This window comes from Pieris brassicae, chromosome 13 (genome assembly GCF_905147105.1).
Source record: "Pieris brassicae chromosome 13, ilPieBrab1.1, whole genome shotgun sequence".
Lineage (NCBI taxonomy): Eukaryota > Metazoa > Arthropoda > Insecta > Lepidoptera > Pieridae > Pieris > Pieris brassicae.
Genome location: NC_059677.1, coordinates 4,412,702 through 4,435,657, shown reverse-complemented (window position 1 = coordinate 4,435,657; position 22,956 = coordinate 4,412,702). Strand labels below are relative to the sequence as shown.

Here is a 22,956-nt window from a genome sequence, read left to right as displayed (position 1 = left end):
TTTATAACATTTTTTATAGTATTGTCTTTGGTTTGGCTGAACATTGAAAGAAAACAATTTTTTTACCGGATTACAGCTATCAACTGTTATCAACACGCTTGCGTGCATGGGTGCAAATGTGTGAGTGAATGAATAAAGTTTATGAATTTTAGTAGTAGCGGAACATATTTTTAATGGTATCACGCTGATGACCTGAAGGGCCTTGACAGCTGCAGTTAGGCTGTGGCGTAGCTCGAATAGCGCAGCGTCTCCTACGAGACTCGGACCTCGACTAGAGCCTGAAGGGCAGAAATAAGCTTGCTGCAGACAGCGAAGTAAAGGTTCACTCCTTCCTCAATGTAGGTTATTCAGCCTAATCTTATCGGTAGTCACATTTCGTGCCAGAAATATAACAATTCAGATTCGAAAGCACGAAGCTTAAAGCAATTCCTGCAATCAAGGTTCTTGCTTCCAATTAATTTGCGATATTTGTTTTAAAATAAGTGTTGTTTGATGATTTGCTATTTTAAAGGAGTGCCGAGAGTTTTTACCGGCTTTTTCTCTCGGCCTACATCTTCTGTCTTCTTTGCCGTCTGATTCAAATTTAATGACGTGAAATAAGTGATACCTGTGATACATTTAAAAACGATTACCCAAAACTTTATCCATCACCTAATTCAGCGGTTTAAGACCAAAGGCCTACCCTTTTAATGATGCACTGGATAATGTAAAAGAATGTTTAAAAAAAAATCCGTTGTGTGACGGTACCTATACTTACTTTCGGAGGGTAGCAACAAGTTTCTCGAATGGCTTCTCCCACGCGTACATTTTTATAACTTGAACACCGTTTACAAGTTCACTCATAACTTTCACCCTCTCGTCCGTTCGTTTCGCTATTTTCCCGCGAAGAACTCCTTGTTTATTGCTCAAATACGCTGAAAATATAAAAAAGCATACTGACTCCATACAAAAATTATGGCGAATTAAACCGAGTGTATAATAAGAAACTCTTTACAAATACAATCGACTTTCGACTCAAGGGACCATTACCAAGGGAGATTACCAAGTTTAAATAACCAGAGGCTCAAGTAAGTTATTATTTCTATGTTATTGTTATTAACAAATAAATATAATTATTTACAAATTTTTATTTCAAAAATAAATCCGTAATCCGTGCGGAAGCGGGTGCAGAAATAAGAATAAAGAATAAATACGTATTTATTTATATATATTTGGAAAAAGCCTTTACCGATAACGGTACTAAAGAAAGTAGGATCTCGAATAACAAGAAATAAAATAAAAACTGAACTATATATTCAATATTTTTAAGGATTGGAAATAAACGTGCTTTATTAACCTAAAATAAAATCTACATAAATCGCCAAATATCTAAGCGAAAATCTCAAAGACGTCTGAATCCATTTAAAAATGTGTTTCATATGAAGAAATAATTTTAAAAAATTGTATCGACGTAACCCGGAAAACCTGTAGCTACTAAAAAGTATCATATACGAAACGAAGTTCGCGGGGGCTATACAAAAAATAATAATAAAAATCCTCACCTTGAATAAAAACAGTCTGAAGAAATATAACGGCTAAAGCGGCGAACATAGCCCACTGTATATGTTGCCAGACCAAATATGACACCACTATGACAACGATAGGCATCACCCAGATATAGTGCAGGAACATGGCAACCAAATCGAATCGATTTACATCATTGGACATTAGATTGATCACTTGCCCAGGCTCTGTATTGCTCATTCCAGCACGGTTTAGCTTGAGGATCTACAAGAGTTTTTATCTTCTTATTAAAAATAATATTAATACAGTGTCAACTCCATGTAACGTCCCTCGATTTAACTAACTCAAAAGCGTCAAATCAATTGGCTTTGTTTGGTTTACCTTGTCCTCCACACATTGATGAAGTTTCTATAGGATTACAATCACTCTCAATAACGACAACAATTGAGTAAAGTTACTAAAATTTTACTTGAAACTGGCATAAAGTTAAAACTATTGCCATAATATAAAAAAGTTACTTAAATGAGTAAAAACTGCGCAGTTATGTACGTTCTTTTGACGATTTATTACTTTACTCGACTGTCGGCATCATGCATACGAACTTTCTAAGAAATTCGTTCTTTTGTTTACAAATTGGGATTGCTTGCTCGTGTAGACTTTTGATGACCATGACTAATAGTGGGAGTCATGGATTGTCTGTCATTTAACAACAACTCTCTATAATGTCATAAAATGCACAGTATATATATATAATATTCGACTTAAGGTCCAATTCGTAGAAGTGTACCAATTCCTAAACGCCGGCAAATCACTTGCGAGCCTTTCTGACAGTGTGAGTGTTCATGGGCGGCGATATCTGTTAACAACAGGTGAGCCTGGAGGCATTTTAGGTGTAGCTTTCTGTATTTCGTGTTCGTCGTTCAACTTACGTAAGGAGATTTGCTGCAATTTAGGGGGGGGGGGGGGCTTTGTCAGCAAAAGTAAGCAAAGCTATCAAACATAATAGCACATAAACGTATCAAATTTTTTGTAGGAATTCTCGATGCATTTCGTTGACAAGCATAGACAATGTGTGTACAAAGAATATTAACGTAATCACCAAAAAATACCCCCCCTCCTTCTACACTTCCTACACTGCTTACGTAACACTTGAACGGCCGCTAACACCGTAAATTTTTGTATAACGCGTGAATTTCATCAAAATGTTTTCCTCACACGAGCGAGTATTAACAAATTCCATTTGTATCGAAGCTACAACCAGCTATATATATACCTTTCTGTATATCAGCGAGCAGCAAGCTATCCTCACCCGCATGCCAACACAACCTTGCCCCAATTGAGAGTGGCATAAAAATATCGCCGTGCTGACTGTTATGAAATTCAAAAGGAAATTGTGGATGTGTGCGTCTCTGTACGACTCTGGTGTTTTTTCGCCGGAAAAATATCCGATAAATAGAGCTAGCGTATATGGAATCATGGGCCTGAAAGAAGGAATAGGATGTAATTGCTGAAAATAATAATCAACTAGAAATTGAAGACTCTTAAATTTTGTTCCCCATGGGCCTCTTGGGCCGTGGGATTCAGCACAGATTAAAGATTTAAGTTTGTAGTATCAGTGACTCCAGAGCTGGTCCTCAACGAATAAGCATTGTAATACAGCGAGGAAATGCTGGCAGGCCTGCCAGCCTACTTTTGCCACAGGGACCGAACTTTTTAAATTTGTTTTAATTTTCTATTTATTAATTACTAACTTTAACTCATAGAAGTATGCGTCGAACGAGTTATATTGCATTACCTAAAATACGTACGGACTACGGCAAAAAATTGTTTACCTACACGAAGGCGCACAGCTGTATAATAAACTACCCACAAATATAAAAAAAAAATATTACTTCTTTCAAATCATTCAAATCGAAGCTAAGTGAATATGTTAGACAAAATTATTTTTAAATTTTCTAATAATTAATTTATATTCATGTCTTTGGTTAGTTTTACTTTTATGTTTATTGTTTATTATATTGTATGCTATTGTTTTATTGTAATTATTTTAGGAACGACTACAATGTAATGTTAATCTAAAGTATTATTCTCATGTAAATGACATTTTTGTATTTGAGAAATAAAGTCTTTAAACCTAAACCTGATTATATAATATTTTATATAGTCTGGAGATTTATTTATTTAACCAGATAGTTCACTTTGGAGTACAGACTCTTGGGCTGGCGCGTTGCCACAGGAACCGAACTTTTAAAAATTGTTTTAATTTATTATTTATTAATTGAAACTCCGTTACATTAACCTGCGACCCTAGTAAGGAAAAACTAAAAAAATTAAGGGTAAACTGCAAAAAGACCACCAAATAAACAAAAATAAAATTACCGGTAATACTAAAATACAATAACCAAACTTAATCTTATACAAAACTTATTATTACTAAAAAAAAACAGTGACGCTACAACCTTTTTAGGTCTGTGCCTCAGATTTCTGAAGCTGTTTCATGATCATTTGTTAATCGAATAGGCAAGTAGGTGATCGGCCTTCTGTGCCTGACACACGCCGTCGACTTTTTGGGTCTAAGGCAAGCTGGTTTCCTCACGATATTTTCCTTCACCGTTCGAGAGAATGTTAAATGCGCACATAGAAAGAAAATCCATTGTTGCACAGCTGGGGATCGAACCTACCACCTCAGGGATGAGCGTCGCACGGTAAAGTTATTTGGACAACACTGCTCTCTCATTATTACTATGTAGGTTACGAATATTTTAAATAGTATATATTTGTGTGTTGCTAATAAATATATAATGTTGAATTTGAATTTTCTTTTGATGTTTTTTTGTCTTAATGTTATCTGTTTTATATATTGTTTATCTATGTAATCTGGTTTGGCTTTGTATATTGTTTAAGTGTATTTTTAATGATATGTATGTTAGTTGTAAGATTACTCATAAATACATAATAAATAAATATAATTAATAAATATAAATATAACATGGGTGAGGTTGAGACGATTACTTCGCGCTTTCTGAAGTCTATTGTTTTTGGTATAAAGTTTTTTACTAATCTGTGAAGTCTAATTCATTGCAATATTACATTGAGAGAGTTTAACACAGTATTACAAGTTCAAAAGTAGTTACTATATCGAAGAAAGTACATTTTTAAACACATTAAGATTTAACGTAATAAAGTAATTTTAAAGTTTGTTTGAGTAATAATGAGCAGTGTTGGCCCAATGGCTTCAGCGTGCGACTCTCATCGCTGAGATAGTAGTTTCGATCCCCGGCTGTGCACCAATGGGTTTTCTTTCGATGTGCGCATTTAACATTAGCTCGAACGGTGAAGGAAAACATCGTGAGGAAACCGGCTTGCCTTAGACCCAAAAAGTCGACGGCGCGTGTCAGGCACAGAAGGCTGATCTCCTACTTGCCTACTCGATAACCAAATGATCATGAAACGGATACAGAAATCTGAGGCCCAGACCTATAAAGGTTGTAGCGCCATTGATTTATTTTAATAATGAGCAGTGTTGGCCTAGAGGCTTCACTGAGGTAGGTTCGAATCCCGGCGGGGATTATTTCCTTCTTTAGGTGCATTCAACTTGCTCATCAGAAAATCATCGTGAGAAAACCGGCATGCCATAGACTCAATAAGTCAGCACGTGTCAGGCACAGGCTGATCTCCAACTTGTCTATTAGATTGACAAATGATCATGAAACAGCTCTTAATTTTCGTAAATTGTCTAACGAGTAACAAACTTCGACAATTTGGTGATCTTTCGCCGAACTAATGAACCGAAGGTTTACCAGGCTAAATCAGTGACCGTAAGCCTCATCTCTTGGGCTTTGCCCGCAACTAGCGCAAGGGCGTCTCCTGCCGTCGTGTTCAATCGCCTGAACGACAGGATAGAAGCTCAATGGAGTGAGTGACGTAGAACGTAGACGTGAACCACGCTTTCCCCACTGAAGGCGTTTTTTAAACCCTAATCAGATTTTGATTTAGTTTTTGTGGGGCTTTTAATCCGTCATTGTTTATGTTGATAAAGGCCCAGTGGGTAAGGGCGAGAAGTACTAGGTACACATCGAGAAATCGATAACTCGTTTTAAGGATGTGACGTCATAACATTAGCCGAAGATTGTATCTTTCGCTTGATTATTCAACTGCGCATTAAAATAAATCTTCATGAGTTTATCTTCGCTATGAGGGTTTTTTATTACAATATATCGAATTCACAAATATATGTGTAATAAACGTCCAGTTCCTGTTGACCATCCGGATAGGCTAGTTTTTACACCGCCTTGTCTTACGTATATTAATTCTGTAGAAACTTCCAGTCTTTTGGAATAGAGGACCAAAAACTAAGCGGCTCTTCCTTCCGATACAAATTATCGAAATAAAAAAAAACTGTGAATTTTTTATTATTATTTAGGCCTCCTAATAGGCCAGCAGCTAGTATTGTCTTTTATTACATAACTTTTATATATTTCAACAAATCGAGATACTTCATGACAGCTGTAAGAGAGTTGGCTTACCATAGTATGATAAAAAGTATTCCAACCAGTACACCAATCAACATATACTCCAGCCAAAAGCACCGAACCAAAGCTCGTTGGAGAGATGGCTTTGTGTTATTAGTACGTGATCTTTTCAGTTCCGTATTCCAGGCTTCCTCGAGACGGTCGCCAAGTTTGCCTGAATGGTCGATATCCCTCGCCTGCCACAAGTCCTCCACGTTGATACCATGCTTGTAGCCCTTGTAAAACAATGGCAGGCTCCAACTGAAAAGAAATTCATCTTTACTCTTAAGCCTAGAATAATTCATTTAAATATATTATAGTTATATTTGGTAAAGGTAGACAAGATACACATAAAAATAAGATCAGAGACCAAAGCAATTGATCAGAAAAACTGATGAAGAGCAAAAAAACTAAAATGGAAGTGGGCGTGTCATGTAGCCTTACAGGTGGACGAACGTAGTAACTACATGCAGAGGCCCACCAGGCAAACGGTACAGAGGCAGACCTTACGCTCGATGGGATGATGACATCAAAAAAAACTCGGGTCCTCAATGGACGCAAATAGGTCGAAAAAAAGATGGCAAGCCTTGGAGGAGACCTTTACCGGAGAGGGTTACTGATACATACCAACTGTTACAAATATTAACACACACAGATATTAGTGGTTCGGGAAATAATTTAAGACTTAAAATAAATAAATATTTACTTAAACTTTACAATATTTTACACGTACTTATGTATTTTATTTACACAAATCAATCTTTGCACCGACTATTAACGTATACAATGAATCAACAGTGGATAACATACGTAATTTAACAGATAACACATAAATCTATAATTTATTGTCAGTCAAAGGTATATTATCCTCTATCTTTTTTAAGCTGTAAAAAACATACAACAAGATGTTAAAAGAAATAGATATTAGTTATTAATTATCCAGGTTAGCAATACCATACGTAAGCTATTAATACCTCCGACAACGGAGAATTATCTAGAATTATATATTTTTTTAAAAGCTGTTTAGCTGTTAAATTTGTAATTACTAACATTGATCAAATTGATTTTCATACATTGCCATTAATCAAGGTTTAAATTTAATAAATAAATGAGATTTATTAGATATCTCGTCATATTAAAAAGAAAAAGGTATGTTAAGCCGCCAACTGTGTTGTCAGTTGTCAACTGTCAACGCAGTCAGCCATTATTATCATATTCTTGCCGTTATTTGGGCACAGGACACATATATGCGCATGACAGTTTACTGTTGTTCCGAAATATTCAAAGAATTGTGTTACGTCCTAATATATTTGCGAAGAAAAAATTATTATATATTTTAACGGCTAGTAATGATAGTGTTGAGTAAAACCTCCTTATTTGTGCTTTCTTCATTTTGAGTTTTTATTATTCGTAGACTAAAAAATGCGACACAATTCCTATATTCCCGGATCTAATTAGTACATACATTATAATAAAAAGGATTCTAATAGGTATACAATTAGGAATCTTCTGTAAACGCCGTCAAAGTAAAATAGACCGTAGTACAACTTTGTCCAAACTACATATAAAAAATAAATCCATAGCGCTACAACCATTTGAGGTCTGGGCCTCAGATTTCTATATCTGTTTCATAATCACTTGTTAATCTAAAGGCAAGTAGGTGATCAGCCTTCTGTGCCTGACGCACGTTTTGGGTCTAAGGCTAACCGGTTTCCTCACGATGTTTTCCTTTATCGTTCGAGCGAATGTTAAATGCGCACATAGAAAAAGAAACCCATTGGTGCACAGCCGGGGATCGAACCTACGACCACAGGGTAGAGAGTCACCACTAGTTCAAACTACATATATTGTTAAATAATATCGCCGCCGTATCAGTTCAGACTTTGACATAAACCGCGTTCGATGTTTTTGAGAATGTATATTTTATATGATGGCGTTATACGTGAAATTGATATAATATAATTGGACGTTTTGAGCGATATAAACTTAAAAATTAACATAACCAATTTTAGATGTTTTCACTTCCACGTGTGAATTGCACACATTTTTTTATATTCATTAAGTTTATTTAAAAGAACGAACGTGTGAAAACAAGATTTGCTTGTTTGATATTTTAAAATTCCTTACGGGAGTCAAGTACATTGCGACATGCTTTTGTATTGTAGTGAATTAGACTTTAATTAGCGACAATTGACGATAATAAACTCGGCATTCGTTGAAACATATCTCCAAACGAATCAATTAGAGAATAAAACAGTGGCGCTGCAACCAGTGGCGTAGCTAGGCAAATTCAAAAGTGGGGCCCCACTGGTATGTAAACTAATAAGTTTAAATTTTTGGTTTTAACCGCGGACCAGAATTATGTACCTATTGCAGATGACTTGCAGTTTTTCACGTTATACAATGAGCTGTAGCCAAAATCAATAGATTTGACACGATTTATTGATTTAACGGTCATCAACATCAATGGTAAAATCAAATAAAATTGAACCACTATATTGACCACTACAAAAAAGTTTATTGACCTTAGCTTACTTGTAAGGAGTAAGTTAGCATAAATTTTTTAACTGTTCTCGAAAAGAAAATCTTAACTCGATTTCACAATAAAACGCACATATCACTGTTATCCGTAAAATTGACTGCCAACCTACAGATAGAATTTAGGGAAATTCCCTGGGCATAACTTTTGAATTTCTCTCAACTGATTTGTCTGAATGAATAAAGTGAGGTTGCAACCTGTCATATTTATTTTGGAAATGGAAGAAATTTCCAAAAGTTCAGTTCGATCGAGATTTCTGGTAAGGATTCGAGGGTCCCCTGAGCTTGAGGGCCCCGGGGCACTGCCCCGTCTAGCCCCTAGGTAGCTACGCCACTGGCTACAACCCTAGGTCTTGGCTTCATCTGTGATATTCTTTTGAAAACAGGTAGATTCTGCCTCGTAATTAGCTACTACTTAATTATATATATTAATTGTGAGTCAATTAACCTTTGGCAGAGCATTTACATGTATAGATATTATTATTTATATTTTTTCTTTGGAATTAATTAAATTAATTTTGGTTATAGTTGCATGTTATTTTGACTTTTTTTTTGGTATTTGATTATGCACTTCTTGTGCTTTACCCTCTTTAGGTGAGTCTTTTTTTTTCATTCTCCCATATTAGGGTTGCCTGGGAGAAATCACTTGTTAGCGATAAGGCCGCCTGTTAATAACTTTTGTAACCTTGTTACTTTTGTCTATATAATTATGTATATTAAGGTAACAAAGTATAAATAAATAAATTTAGGTACAAACGGCTTATCTGGTGTGTGATACCATGGACACTGTCAGAGCTCGCGAGTGGGTTGCGGTTTAAGAATTGCAACGCTCTTTTCTTGAATGACCCTAAGTTGAATTGGTTCGGAAATACTTCAGTAGTATCCACATATTGGTGCCTTGAAACTGCCTTAAAAAAGCGCAATTGTGGAACGGTCTTCCGAGACGTCCTATGATGACACTCAGTTGCAGGTATTATTCCGAACAACTCCTCTGAACACTCCATGTTACATGGGATGCAGAGTCCACATCTCTACGCAATTCACGCGATTCGAATAGCTCTTCGTTGAATACGGACAAGCGGAAGGAGCTCGTAATGGAAAGCTCCAGTCCAGAGGTGAGAATAGTAAGCCATGTGATAAGCCACTCGTGTCTGACACCGTCAATCATTTGGGCATAATAAGCAAGCAATTTTCTAAACATTGCGAGAAAATAAATTATAATTAGAAATTTCTTTGGTGCATAGACGGGGTTCGAACCCGTGACTGATGACCGTCGCAGTGTTCCTCGTAGCCTTATTTTATTTGTAACAATGCAGTGTTGAATTGGCACGCGGCCATTCGAAAGATAACATGCATATGGAACGCAAATATAAAGAGATAACATGATAAAGCTAAGCAAGTGATTTGTGCACATAACAATATTATTATAGTAACATTATTTCTACAATAAAAATTAGCTAGTTTAAATAGCGTGAAAACTTTTTAGTTAGATTAAAATTACAAAAAAAGAAAAATGTTTTAATCACCAAAGAGGTCGAACACGAACGGTATGACAATGTTATTGGCAGTCAATAACGCGCGCGAAATTAAAAAGAAAAAGTGTAAAAGTAAAAACGCGGGAAACATTCTTTTGTTATTGCTCGTTAAAGTTTGTACTTGTAAATTGATGCCTTTATTAATGAAATTAAACAATTTTATACCTTTTATTGAGAAATGTTATAACAAAATTATAGTTTTGTCTTCACCGAGACAACACAGAACATTACTTAAGACTAATAAGTTAAGTTATAAAAAGGGAAGACTATCGTTGTGACGTCTTCTACATTAAGCTCCTGATGGAGGTCGTTATTGCGAATCAACACTTTGGAATTGTTGGATCATTTTGGCTGTGGCTATTGTACAGCCCCACAGCTGGCGTAAGAACATACATCATAATAACTAAATTATCAACAGCACAACTTTTGAAATTGACATAAACACAGCCATAATTTAAAAAAACATTGAAGCGTGTTTTCAATTATACGTTCTGTGATAACGTTGGAATTCTCGCAACAATTTTTAACCAACCACAAAAGGAGGATTAAGTAATGTGTGGATTGGAAGTGTAGTTTGTTTAATAAGTTAAGTTAAGCTTAGGCTTCGGTTAGTGTTTTTTTAAGGACAAAAAAACAAGGGCTGAGCGTCGAGAATGGTGGCTGGCAAGAATTCGATTATGATGACGAGAAATAAAATATGGTGGGAAAAGTTGGGAACTTTCTCCTGGACAGGGGCCGTCTACAGTCTTAGAATAATATATTGTATATATTCTATATGTGAGATGTGGATAAATTTAGGCTTCTTTTATTATTATAAGTGTACGTTTATCCAAATCTTTAAGTCATCGGCACTATCCAGGTGTAACAGAACAGTCCAAATTTCATTAAATTCAGTTCTGTACTTTCACGTATTGAAAAAAATAATATTTTAATCGACAAAAGAATAGCAATAGAAAACATGAAGATAATAAAAAGAAAGGGCCTAAAGTCTAGTACACCATGTGTACAGCTGGATCTCTCACACTCACTCACGCCCACTAAAGCACAGACGAATACATGTGTCCAAGATCGATGGAACGATATATGTATAGAGAAGAAAAGAGGAGACAGTACAACAGCTCTAAGAAAAACAACTAAGGTAACAGATGTTGCAATAAAAGTGGAAATGGACGGAGCAAGAGGAACCGAAAAGAGGAGCAAAAAAGTACTAAACTGATAACCAAGGTACAGCAAACGAAAAAGAGGAAGACAACTTAGAGGGTAGACCAAATTAAAGAACCAGCAGCTACATGGCAGAGAGTGGCACAATGTAGAGGAATTCCGGGACTTGGAGGAGGTCATTGCCAAAAAAGAGCACACAGATACCTATAATAAAATTAAAATAGAAACGTGTTTAAATGTATATAATAAACTTATATTTTATGTTACTGTTTCAATACATTGTTTAGCCGTTCTCACAATTTACATTTTTAACTATCCATAAATCGATTCCCTAGGACACAGAAACGAAACTAAACCAAAATCCTAGTAAATATAATGCCTCTAAATTTACATTTAATTTCAGTGTTTATTTATTATAGTTAATGAATAGGAAAACCAAACGTTTCCATCCTGGCCACTTACATCCTGTTTAATAAAAAAAAACACATCTCTGACAATTTACATAGACGTTGATAGCATTAACGACAATGACAAACCACAGACGTGTACACTAAAAAATATATCGATTTTTCCTGTTATTCAACCTTGACCGAGGACGCCTCAAAATCGGCGCCTATGATATTAATTTTATATCAAATACTTTTTCAGTTGTATGGAATTATTGAATACATATATTGTAAACAGGAAGGAAATTAAGCAAACAAACGTCCATACTAAGACGGTTATAGATAAAAAACATGTGTGTGTACTTATGTACCAACAAGTTATACTTCTTTGGCGTAACAAGATAAAAATCTTTTCAAAAAATTTCTACGTTTGTAGGAAAAACGACGCTAACAATAGAAAAAAGTTATTAATACATTAAAAGTTTTATTATAACGCATTATCTAGTTTAATAAAGTTTATTTAAATATTACAAAAAAATATTTGTACATAATTAAAGAAATTGACTTGATTGCTAATTACAGGGTGTCGGTTTTTTGTGACGGTGTGCGCGCGCATCGTAAATATTTACTCTCACCATTCTTCCCTATCGCGCCAAAAAACAGGATGACTTCCAAAATGGCCTTTCAGCACTTTGCTACAGACAGAGATCCAGAAAGTTTAGAAAAGCTTATCGTAACTAGCAGATTAGACCTGAGGCCGTTGCCCTACTCGCTGGACCGATCAAGAGAAGACCCTTATGGGTTGAAGATGGGAGGGAGTGGAGGAAGTTTTTCAGCGCCCCTAACACGACCTTCAGAAGTGAAGAGTGTGACTGAAGAAGATACAAGAAGGAGATGTATGCTAAACCAATGAAGACCAATGAAAATAGGTAGCAAGACAGGAAAAAGTAAAAGAAAACGAAAGGGGCTTATCCAAAGTGGGATCGAATTGAAACATATAAAATAATAAATTACCAAATGACTTAAGTTAATAATTAGACATAGATATAACATTTATTACTAACAAACCACATAAAATAACAATAATCAAAAAATCTAAATATTTAAAAAAATAATAATAATGGAGAGATAAATTTTTTTTTAAAGAAAAAGGTTTAATTGTGTAATGCGTTTGTGCTGTGGTTGTTGGCCCTGACTCAGCATTATGCTGAGGAGCAGAGTTGTTCCACAGCGTCATGCTGAAGAAACAATGCACAATTAGAAGCGAAAACCAAATGTAAACAATCATCGTACACTTGAAGCCAATATTGAGCCGTTTAGTTTTTACCACACTTTTATTCTATTTTAACATACCTGCTAAGTCATAAGTGTCATGTAGATTTGTGAACCCTTATATAAGGTAAGTTAACACTAAAATTAAAATAAAAAAAATACTAATAATTAATCGGCAAGCCGGTTGAATTTATTAATCAGCTTGTCCTTGGACATAGGCTTATTCTAAGGGCATCCACTCCTCTCTGATTTTTTGTCTCATTATTTTTTATGTACTAGTATAAAATTACAGTGACCTAGGCTTTTATTATTATTATTTAAGGCAAGTTCGAGTTGTTGTAATTATATGTTAGACTAGCTGACCCGGCAAAGGTCGTTTTGCCATGTATATTATTTCCAGGAAACATTTTTTAAGTCAAATTAAGGGTTGTATGTATTTTTGTATGCTGTATCATTAAAAAAAACAAAACAAAAAAAATTGTCTAAAAATTTTTTTGGGGTTGACCACTTATCGCTTAGGGGTTTGAAAGATAGATAGTAGCTGATTCTCAGACTTACTGAATATGCATAAAAAATTCATAAGCATCGGTCGAGCCGTTTCGGGGGAATATGGGAACGAACATTGTGACACGAGAATTTTATATAAATATAGAGATATATAATCATATTTTAAAGCATTAAGTTGTTCATATAATTCGTGTAATAAATTTAATTAAAATTAATACAGACTACTGAAAATGACAAAACGCTTGCCGCAGGACTGGTTTATGTTTTACGACAAAAAAAATACTAATAAAATTGCAAGTGTCGTTTATCAATCTAATAGGCAAGTCGGTGATCAGCCTCCTGTGCCTGACACAGGCAGTTTAATGTTTGACTGACAGGACATAGAATGAAAGTCCATTGGTGCAGCCGGGATCGAAATACGACTTCACGGATAACACCTGACGCCACTAGGCCAACACTGCTACTACTACTACTCTATCTCATTAGGGTAAGCAGTTACAAGACAAAGCATTAGAAAATAAAGTAAATAATCATTAATTTATAAACAAATCGATCATTAGTAATATTGATTACCTAGGTCACGTGACACAAAACGCTTATCTTCGTCTGTATAGTAACTGTTTTTTGTTCAAAAAGAGTACACTTTGCATGTATTTCGTAAGTGATAAAAAAGAAGAAAAAACGATAAAGACTTTATGTTCTTTTATAAACACATTTTTCTTCGGACTGGTTTTATTTGCTAAATAAGGATGTTCGTCTAATAACGTAACCATATCCGAACAACATTCATTTTGCATATCAAATTTGACTGATAAGACTGTTTTTACAGAACTTCTCACTCCCCCAATAATCATTCCCTAGTGAATATAGCCTTTCAACAGCTGCGCCTGGACAACATAAGGATATTTCTCTTAAAACTTGTGGTATGATCTACTCTATACATATAAGTACTGTCAAAGCGGAGGATTTGAAAAGTACAAAACTCAGTAGATGAGTATAGTTGGTCACCTTACAAATAGTAATTTGGAAGTTAAGGCGTCGGAAACTGCATTTGTTCGAAAAATAATGTATTTGTGTAATTTACAAATGATAAACACGTACAAAACTTATTTGCTTTCTGGCTTAATACGCCATAGAGACCAAATGACGCCATCTTGTCTAGAAGGGCTATCGAGAGTCCTTGAAATCATAAATGTTTAAAGCCAGAAAAATTACAATTTGCATAGGTTTTGTCAATAATTCGAATTTATTTTTAAAATCACTCAGTCAAATAGCTCTGTCCATCCATTTTTTTTATTTAAATACAAGTGAGTATTAAGCCACATATGTGGCGTATTAACAGCAACGCTCTTACTGGCCAAGAAAAGTATTGTAACTTACTACTTATTAGTATCTAGAAACATAAATTAAAGTGTCTGTTTTTACTTGAAACTGGCATAAAATTAAAACTATTGCCATATCATAAAAAAGTGTCTGTAAAATTAAAAACGCGCGAAACGCATTCTTTTGTTATTGCCTATTAAAATTTGGATTTAAGAAAAGCGTTATCTGCTTTGAATTAATTACAAAACTATAATGTGTGGACCTTTATAAAGGAACATAAATTGAAGTGTATAAAGGAGAAAATAATTTCAAAATTCTCTTTATTTTTTTTAATAAGGAATCTCGTTGTTGGCCTTTAGGGCCTTTACAGCTCAGCTCGGGCTGTTTTGCCGTTTTATCCCGCGGCTAGCGCAAGTGCGTCTCCTGTGAGACTCGAATCTCGGCTTGGGCCATCGCGGGGTGGTCAATCGCCTGAAGGGCAGGACGGAAGCTCACCGGAGTGAGCGAAGTGCGAAGTAAAGGTCCTCGCCTTCCCCAGTGAACCAAATTCTCTTAACGAGTGCTTTGAGTTACGAGCAAGCGATATTTTGCTTTGCGATGAGAGCCAGATTTGGGATACATGATAACGCTCACATAACGTACACACCACACTAACATTCTCCAACCTCAGACAAGATCTCAGTCTGTTTGCTCGTTTCCCTCCTTTTCGAAGCATTTTTGATATGTGGGGTGGGTTGCTTTGCTTTTTGTAGATGTTCAAAACATTATCACATTTATTACTATGGTGGCCGTTCAAGTATTACGTAAGCAAATTTACTACTATTATTTATTCCCCCCCCCCCCCTTGTACTAAGAGGGGAGAACTAAGACAAGTGAAGAGCGCGCGGTAATTTCCTTTCTCGGTTCATAACGATAAATGCATTTCGTTGTCAGGCATAGACAATGTGTGTGCTATGTATGTAAAAGAGTAAATAATCATAGACCAGAATCTAGAATCAGGAAACCAGAGACCCACCTCCCCTCTATAGTGCCTTAATACTTCAAAGGCCTCATGTGTCCGAAGATGTCTATTGAATTATAGCGTGAAATCATTTCTTATTTAAAACTTAGCAATACAACTGAGGTGGTGTTTTGGTTGCTGGATTGATGGCATTTCAATTGGCTAAATTGCTTTGCCACAAAAACAAAAGCCACGAAGACCAGGCTCGTGAAGACTCTTACATTCCCCATATTTCTGTACGCGGCCAAAACGTGGACCTTGCGAGATGTGGAAAGACAGAAAATAGTCACTCTGAAAATGTGGTGCTGGTGGAGAATGCTTGGGGTTTCGTGGACCGAGTTTCGTACAAATGTCTCGGTATTAAGCAGCGTTTGTTTTCAACAGTCTCTAGCATCCTTACATTCTTCGGACACGTATCTCGGCGTGGTGTTCAGTCCATAGAACGCCTTGTCGTCCAGGGGAACGTGGAAGGCAATAGACCGCGCGGAAGGTCACCTACGCGTTGCACTGACCAGATCAAGTCTGCTGTAGGAGGTACACTCAATGAGTGCAGCAGGATGACCTCTAATAGGCAACGATGGCGAAACGTCGTGAACATCACATCTGCCCCTTTGATTGCCACTACTACATAGCGATCACGACCGCTCTGTCAAGAGTGTACCGGATAAGAAGAAATTGCTTTGAGGTAGGACGTAGGTTACGGGACGAATGTAACTCGTATACCGAGATATCACATAATTTCCCGTTTGAGGGCGCCAGATTCGCTTAGTCTCGCAACTATCAATCCTTCGTTTGATAGTTCAATTTTAACTGAATAGAAATATCGCATGATTTTAATAGACAATTGTTTTCTTTAATGAGTTATTACTGTAATTTTAAAGTACATAATTACGTTTACACAACATGTTTATGTACATATATTTAAATAACTATTATGATTATTGTATTTATGTAATTAAGGAACAAAGACATCGTAAGATTTGCATTATCGTATGTCAAGACGAATATGTTTTTGACGTACGGGAGTACAGGAGAGCAGCTATTATGAATGTCATCCTAAGTGATAATTGGATCAAGATTTAAATAGATAGACTTGTAAAAAGTAGAATATTATACCTTCTACTTGTACTTGATCTTTCGAGATGATTTGGCAAAATTTAATCAAAATCAGTTGAGTAGTTTTTGAGACATTATTATTTAGTGTTCCTTTAATTTTTCTAATTTTATTTATAATAATGGGTTAAGTTAAATTTGAGCTATACATAAGTATACTTTTACAGTTTTTTTTTTGTTTAATGTAACGGGCAAGAGGCTGATCTGATGCTAAGTGATACGGCCGACCACAATGCTCGCAAGTTCGTTGCCGGCCTTTCAAGAATTTGTATTTGTATTTTCAAAAATTACGTACAAATCACGGCGGTTTTATTTTATTTAATTAATTTTAGTTGTAATTAAAACTCTTGATTGAATTTTTTAAATTCAAATTCGAAAACCTTGACTTAGAAGGATCCTACAACGTATAATGATTGGAATGTGTTATCGCAAAGGGAAAGAGTAGGAAACTCATGAAAGAAAGAGTCATAGACAAAATTTTCTTTGATTACCGCTATTTATGATACACTTTGACGGATGACCCTAGATGGCGTTATTATGGCAACATTTCAATGTACGCTTCGTTCACATTCTATATTTTTGCTCCCCGACTTTATGTTGACGAATCTGTTTTGTGTTTTATCCTGGACTTGCAAGACCTGGACTAGTCGTAGGCTTTCAAATAAATACATTTCCAGCAGTTTTCGTAATTAATTGTTTTCTTTTGGTTGTGTTTAAGTAATCGCTTGTTTAGTTAGATTTTTTTCTTTGTTGTTACTTTTTTATATTATCTTCATGCCAAATTTAAATATTAATTAGTTATTTGTCTGGGCAGTCTATGTTGAAGCTTCGTATCACTTCTTTTTAATTTGTATGAATATATTTGACTTAAAAATATCTAGTAAATATAGATATAACGTCACATAGCGGTTAGGTATATTAAAAAAATGTCTATGGGGTCGTACTACATATCCACTATAGGTGGGTCTGTAATTTTGTTAGTTTATGATTATGTCTACAGTCATTCTTTACTTTTTTACACAATTTACCCACACATTGTCTATGCTTAATAATACAATTATGTACTATTATTATTGAGAGCTTTGCTTACTTTTACTGCCAAAATCTTGCAGTAAATCTGCTTACGTAATACTTAAAATTATGATGAAATATTAAAAAAAATATGGCAAACATTACATGATAAACAGGTTACAGATAACTTCTTTCCTCAAATAACCTACTTTATATTAACTGCAGGGCGAAAATTAAGTACAATTAAATATTTCGTCCAACGAAACAGAACAGTTATCTCATAGTCCTACAGTCGATTTCTTAATAAAAAAAGTAAAAATAATAAGTGAATAAATAAAATGACGCTAATAACATATATATTGCCGCAAGACGAGCGTAATTTTTGAATGTAAGCAACTAGTAGGTTATAGACAATTACAAGAAAGTAAAATTAATAAATATTATTTAGATAATTATTAGGTATAAGCATTTCTCTAAGCTTCGTCCGAGGAAAGAGCAATTGGGACAGTTTTGTGATTTCATAATATTATTATCTGAGGTAATACACTAATAACACTGAAGTGAATTTTCAGTAATTTTTATTTATAACGAACGTTCTTTGTTAATGACATTTTACACATTTTAAAAAAAGAATATTGCCGTCACGTTTTATAATTTAAAAATAAATAATTGTAACAAACGCGTTCTCAAATATATATTTATTCAAATTAAATATTAATTGAATTTAATATAGATTATATAAGATTACTTTATGTTTTTGAACTAAATCAAATATCTATTGAACATATTATTATGTTTTAGTCATCTGTTATACCGTCTTAAAAACCGTGTCACCATGATATGGTAACGGTTTTGATTTGACCTTCACAGTCGTTTGGTCAACTTATCAACATGAATAGTTATTTATGCAACTCAAATATTTGCGACGTTTCATCTCAGATGTATTAATGTACATGTACAATGTATGCTACATAAATAAATAAATATAACGTTAATGTTTTAAAATCACTTACCATAAAAATATCTTCGAAATAAAATTCGCTTTGTCATGTGGATTTTTCTCCTTAAGTACGACTTTTGAATCCATTTTCACAATTTAATTCTAATAAGGCACAAAATTGTCATCCAGTCCTAATTTAGGTTCGACGCCACATTATCCAAAATGGCAACTTTCTAGGAATAACAATGGACACAACACAACACGAATCTTCGTAGAAAAACGAATGTATCACAGTAAGTAAAGTTATAAATAGAATTCTCTGAGTGGAAATATTAACAAACGGGATTTTGAACGCACGTCGCGTGTGTCGATCGATGTTTTTACATAGGAGCAGCGAACAAGGGACGTACTGGCCGACTGCCGAGTTTAACCCGCCCGTACCACTCGAGTCGAGTCGTTTCCCGACCTACTGCTCTTTCAGTAGATTGTCACGTTTTACTGAAAAAGGCAAATATCTGATTGAAATGTATAGCAACTTAAACGTAATACGTAGAATGTATACGTTACAAGGATATAATTAAGGTCGCCGGCAACTACATTAACCTAAAAAAACAGAGTCAATATAATTAAATGTAGACAAATATCACACAAAACTAATATAGAAATTATAAATTGTGTTTACGCCGTTGTATATAAATATATCCTGTACGGGATGACGAGGGCTTATGACAAAAAAAATTAAAGGTCGGAAGTGAAGTCACCAAATATTAAAAAAAAATATTCTTTAAATTATACTTTTCCTAATCATATATGTTAGAATACTGTAGGTGAACGTTATTTGCGACTGGGAATTTATTTTGAAATAAATAAAGTACCTATAAATAATAAGTAAAAATTGCGAAATCGAAGAATTTCGATTTCTGATTAAATGACGTTATTGTTAATTTACGCCCAAGAAGATAAATAAATAAATACTAAATATCTTCTACGATTACTAATGTCACCCAAAACGCATATCACCAAAATTAGTATTAAGCCTTATGAAAGAGTTCTTGTGACCGAATGATGCTCTAGACCAGTGCTTCCCAACCCTTAGCCTTTATATAAATTCTTATTGCCAATATTCAACATACATACTTTTTTATATAAATAATTGATTGGGAAGAAATGATTAGGAAATGTACACGAAAAATAGGAAGTATAAACATACAATGAAAAAGTGAAATTCAAATTCCAAATAACTTTATAAACTTATGAATAGCCAAACAATAGAATTGTCCCAATGTGAGGCGTGGGCCCCACGTTGAGAATCACTGCTCACCGACCGACCGACCGACCTAAATTAGTAATCTACTGTTTTTTTCAGTATATACAGTAATTACCTCGAAACTTTAAATACTGCTCTTCGTTGTTGCTGAATCACGTCAGTAAACATATGATATTCGAGAGCGTGTACACTGTACATAGTACTTTTGTAATGACCAGTTATTACTCCACCATTGTCAACTATCGTACGTGCAAACCACAAAGATTTAAGTAGAAATAAAAATTAAGTCCTATTGCAGTGTTGAAAACTGTTTATAATATGTTATAAATAGAAAGATCATATAGTTAAACGGTTTAATTTGATATATGGGAGTTTCTTAAGACGGCAATATTAACAGGTCAATTACTCAATCTATATTAATCTATATCTATCTTCACCAGTGTTTTCCAATGTGAGGCCCACGACCCTCCCCCACCCACAATTGAAAATGGGGGGCTATTTGATTTTTTATTCAAAAAAAAATGTTTATATTGAACCGGGAAAACGAGCAGGACTAACCTGATGTTGAGTGATATAGTCCCGCCATGGACACTCACATTGCCAGATGGCTCACAAGTACGTTGGCGGCCTTTTAAGAATACGTTGGTACGTTTAATTTCTTACTGTGTTTTGTTAACAGCTTTTTAGTAATTTCTTCCTAAAACCTATAATTTAAGTTTGTTACGTAAACAATTAACTATACTAATAAAAATGACTTAATAATTATCAAAGATCTATGTGAGGCTAAATAGCCAAATTGTGACGACATAGCTAAAAACTTTTTTAATTTGATTTACGATCGTAAACACTGTTAAACTAACTAACATTGAACAGAATACAAATTAGCTTGTAGTAATTTTCAAGTGACATTTGACAGAGGTCATTGACGTTCCTATATTCGGCAATACAAACGTCAGTTTCATAAAAAAAAACTAGCGTTGCCAGTTTCTTTGGCATTTTGTAAGTTTGTCAACTTTTCGTGTGAAAAAGGCGGGAGTCGATAATCGTATACAATCAGACGCTTTAAAATATGTATCTCATTATTTAAGTTCGAATTACGTTTACGTGACAATAGATAGCAAAAATAGCCATAGAAAATAGATTTTAATAACAATATATTTCAAATCAGATTTACCCTATCGCTAAACAGTTGAAACTTAATTGTCTTTTAAAAAAATTCATCTGGAATAAAGCAGTTTAGTATCACAAAATATGAAAGATATCTGCTAGTTTACAGAGCAGTGTTGCTGGCTTCAGCGTGCGACTCACATCCCTGGGGTCGTAAGTTCAACCCCCGGCTGTGCATCAATGGATTTTCTTTCTATGTGCGCATTTAACATTCGCTCGAACGGTGAAGGAAAACATCGTGAGGAAACCGGCTTGCCATAGACCCAAAAAGTCGACGGCGTGCGTACAGGTACAGAAGGCTGATCACCTACTTGCCTCTCAGTCTCAATATTCAGATATTACGTGTACTTACCTTTTCCATCGTGATTTCTAAACCGAAAAGCGGCTTGTAGTGTACTTTGACTCGCCGTTGCCTGGCAACGAACGATGTACAATATATGTTTCCCGCGTTTCTCTCTGTTAACCCTCATATGTGTTGCATCGGTTTGCGTCTTATTGTACACTTCGACATACAATATAGCAGACAGGTTCAATATTTCTTCTCGTGCTTTGGTCCTGTAAATGCTTTTTATTATTAAATTCAATTAGAATTTTTTCGTTCCCTATAGTTCCTGCGTCATTCTTGTCTTCTGTAATTGAAATAGTCGTTTCATATTGATGGCTTTGTTCGTGTTTTAAAATTGTGCTCTCTTAATTAGTTCTATTCAGCGATACACGTTCTTCTTCTTTAAGTTCTAACATTTCTTTGTTTTTGTAGACAATCATTCGCGGCTATTTTACTAGCTAGGGATTGAGGGATTTGAATAAAAACAAATTTCTAATCTGTAATCATAGAGTATCATTTAGCATAATAACTATAGTTGTATAATTATTAGATAAACCACTCCTTATTTGGAATTGTATTCGTTTTTACAACAAACTCCCAAGCGGAATTAAAGAATTATCACCGAATTAATTAAAAAAGGGTGTAATGGTTGCAGCTCCTTACAAACAATTTGTAAAACAAAAAACTTGGCGATTCAAAAGATTGGCGGAGAGTTTCTTGCCCTCTCTACGCCCTTGACTCGCGAACTGGCAGTAAATGTAATTGGTATTACAATGAGCTCTTATAATAAATAAAAATAGGCAAATAATATGCAAGGTAGAATACGAAACACGCCAAGTTATTTTTTTATTTAAATCTCACGGAAAGCTAAAAATAATTGATATATTACCGACCTGACAACCTTGAATACTATATTATATGAATCATTTTAAATATCGGTAAAAACCGCTTTATATTCAGCAAAAAAGTAGTTTTTGCTTTTATCGCGCACGGCGACTTGTTTTTATATAATTCAACAATTGCCTAGCCATTATAAAGCTGTACAGTGCCACATACTTTTCTTGGCCGGCGGCTGAAATTGGTACTCCCGCGCCATTTTGAAACGTCAGACTGACAATGTCAGTTAGCTCTCAATATACAATAAATAATTTTACTATTTTGTATATATTTTTATTATTAATTACATTACCAAAGTTTTAATTAACAAACGGTTCTGATTGCTAGGTATTTAAAAGATATTATATTAATAGTACCGATAACAATACCTAACATATCAGCTGTTTATGTCACATTTATATAAGCCTAGAACTGTATATTCTTTGTTTTATTAAGACATTTCAATTAATTATTAAGTTAGCCTGCATGACTGCAAATTATTTATAATATAATAGTTAATT

General features: G+C 34.7%; 1 protein-coding gene across 1 annotated transcript in view; it reads right to left on the bottom strand.

The window, feature by feature from the left end:
• Positions 1–19,232, bottom strand: part of LOC123717917 (ATP-binding cassette sub-family C member 4-like) — a 54,380-nt gene extending 35,148 nt beyond the window's left edge. The window contains exons 1-5 of the mRNA XM_045674190.1: positions 18,874–19,232; positions 6,030–6,275; positions 2,777–2,984; positions 1,542–1,767; positions 758–914 (exon numbers count right to left, since the gene is read on the bottom strand). Of these exons, the coding sequence (XP_045530146.1) occupies positions 758–914; positions 1,542–1,767; positions 2,777–2,984; positions 6,030–6,275; positions 18,874–18,947 (911 nt within the window). The 5' untranslated portion in view covers positions 18,948–19,232. The remainder of the gene's footprint in view (positions 1–757; positions 915–1,541; positions 1,768–2,776; positions 2,985–6,029; positions 6,276–18,873) is intronic.
• Between the last annotated feature and the right edge of the window lie 3,724 nt (positions 19,233–22,956).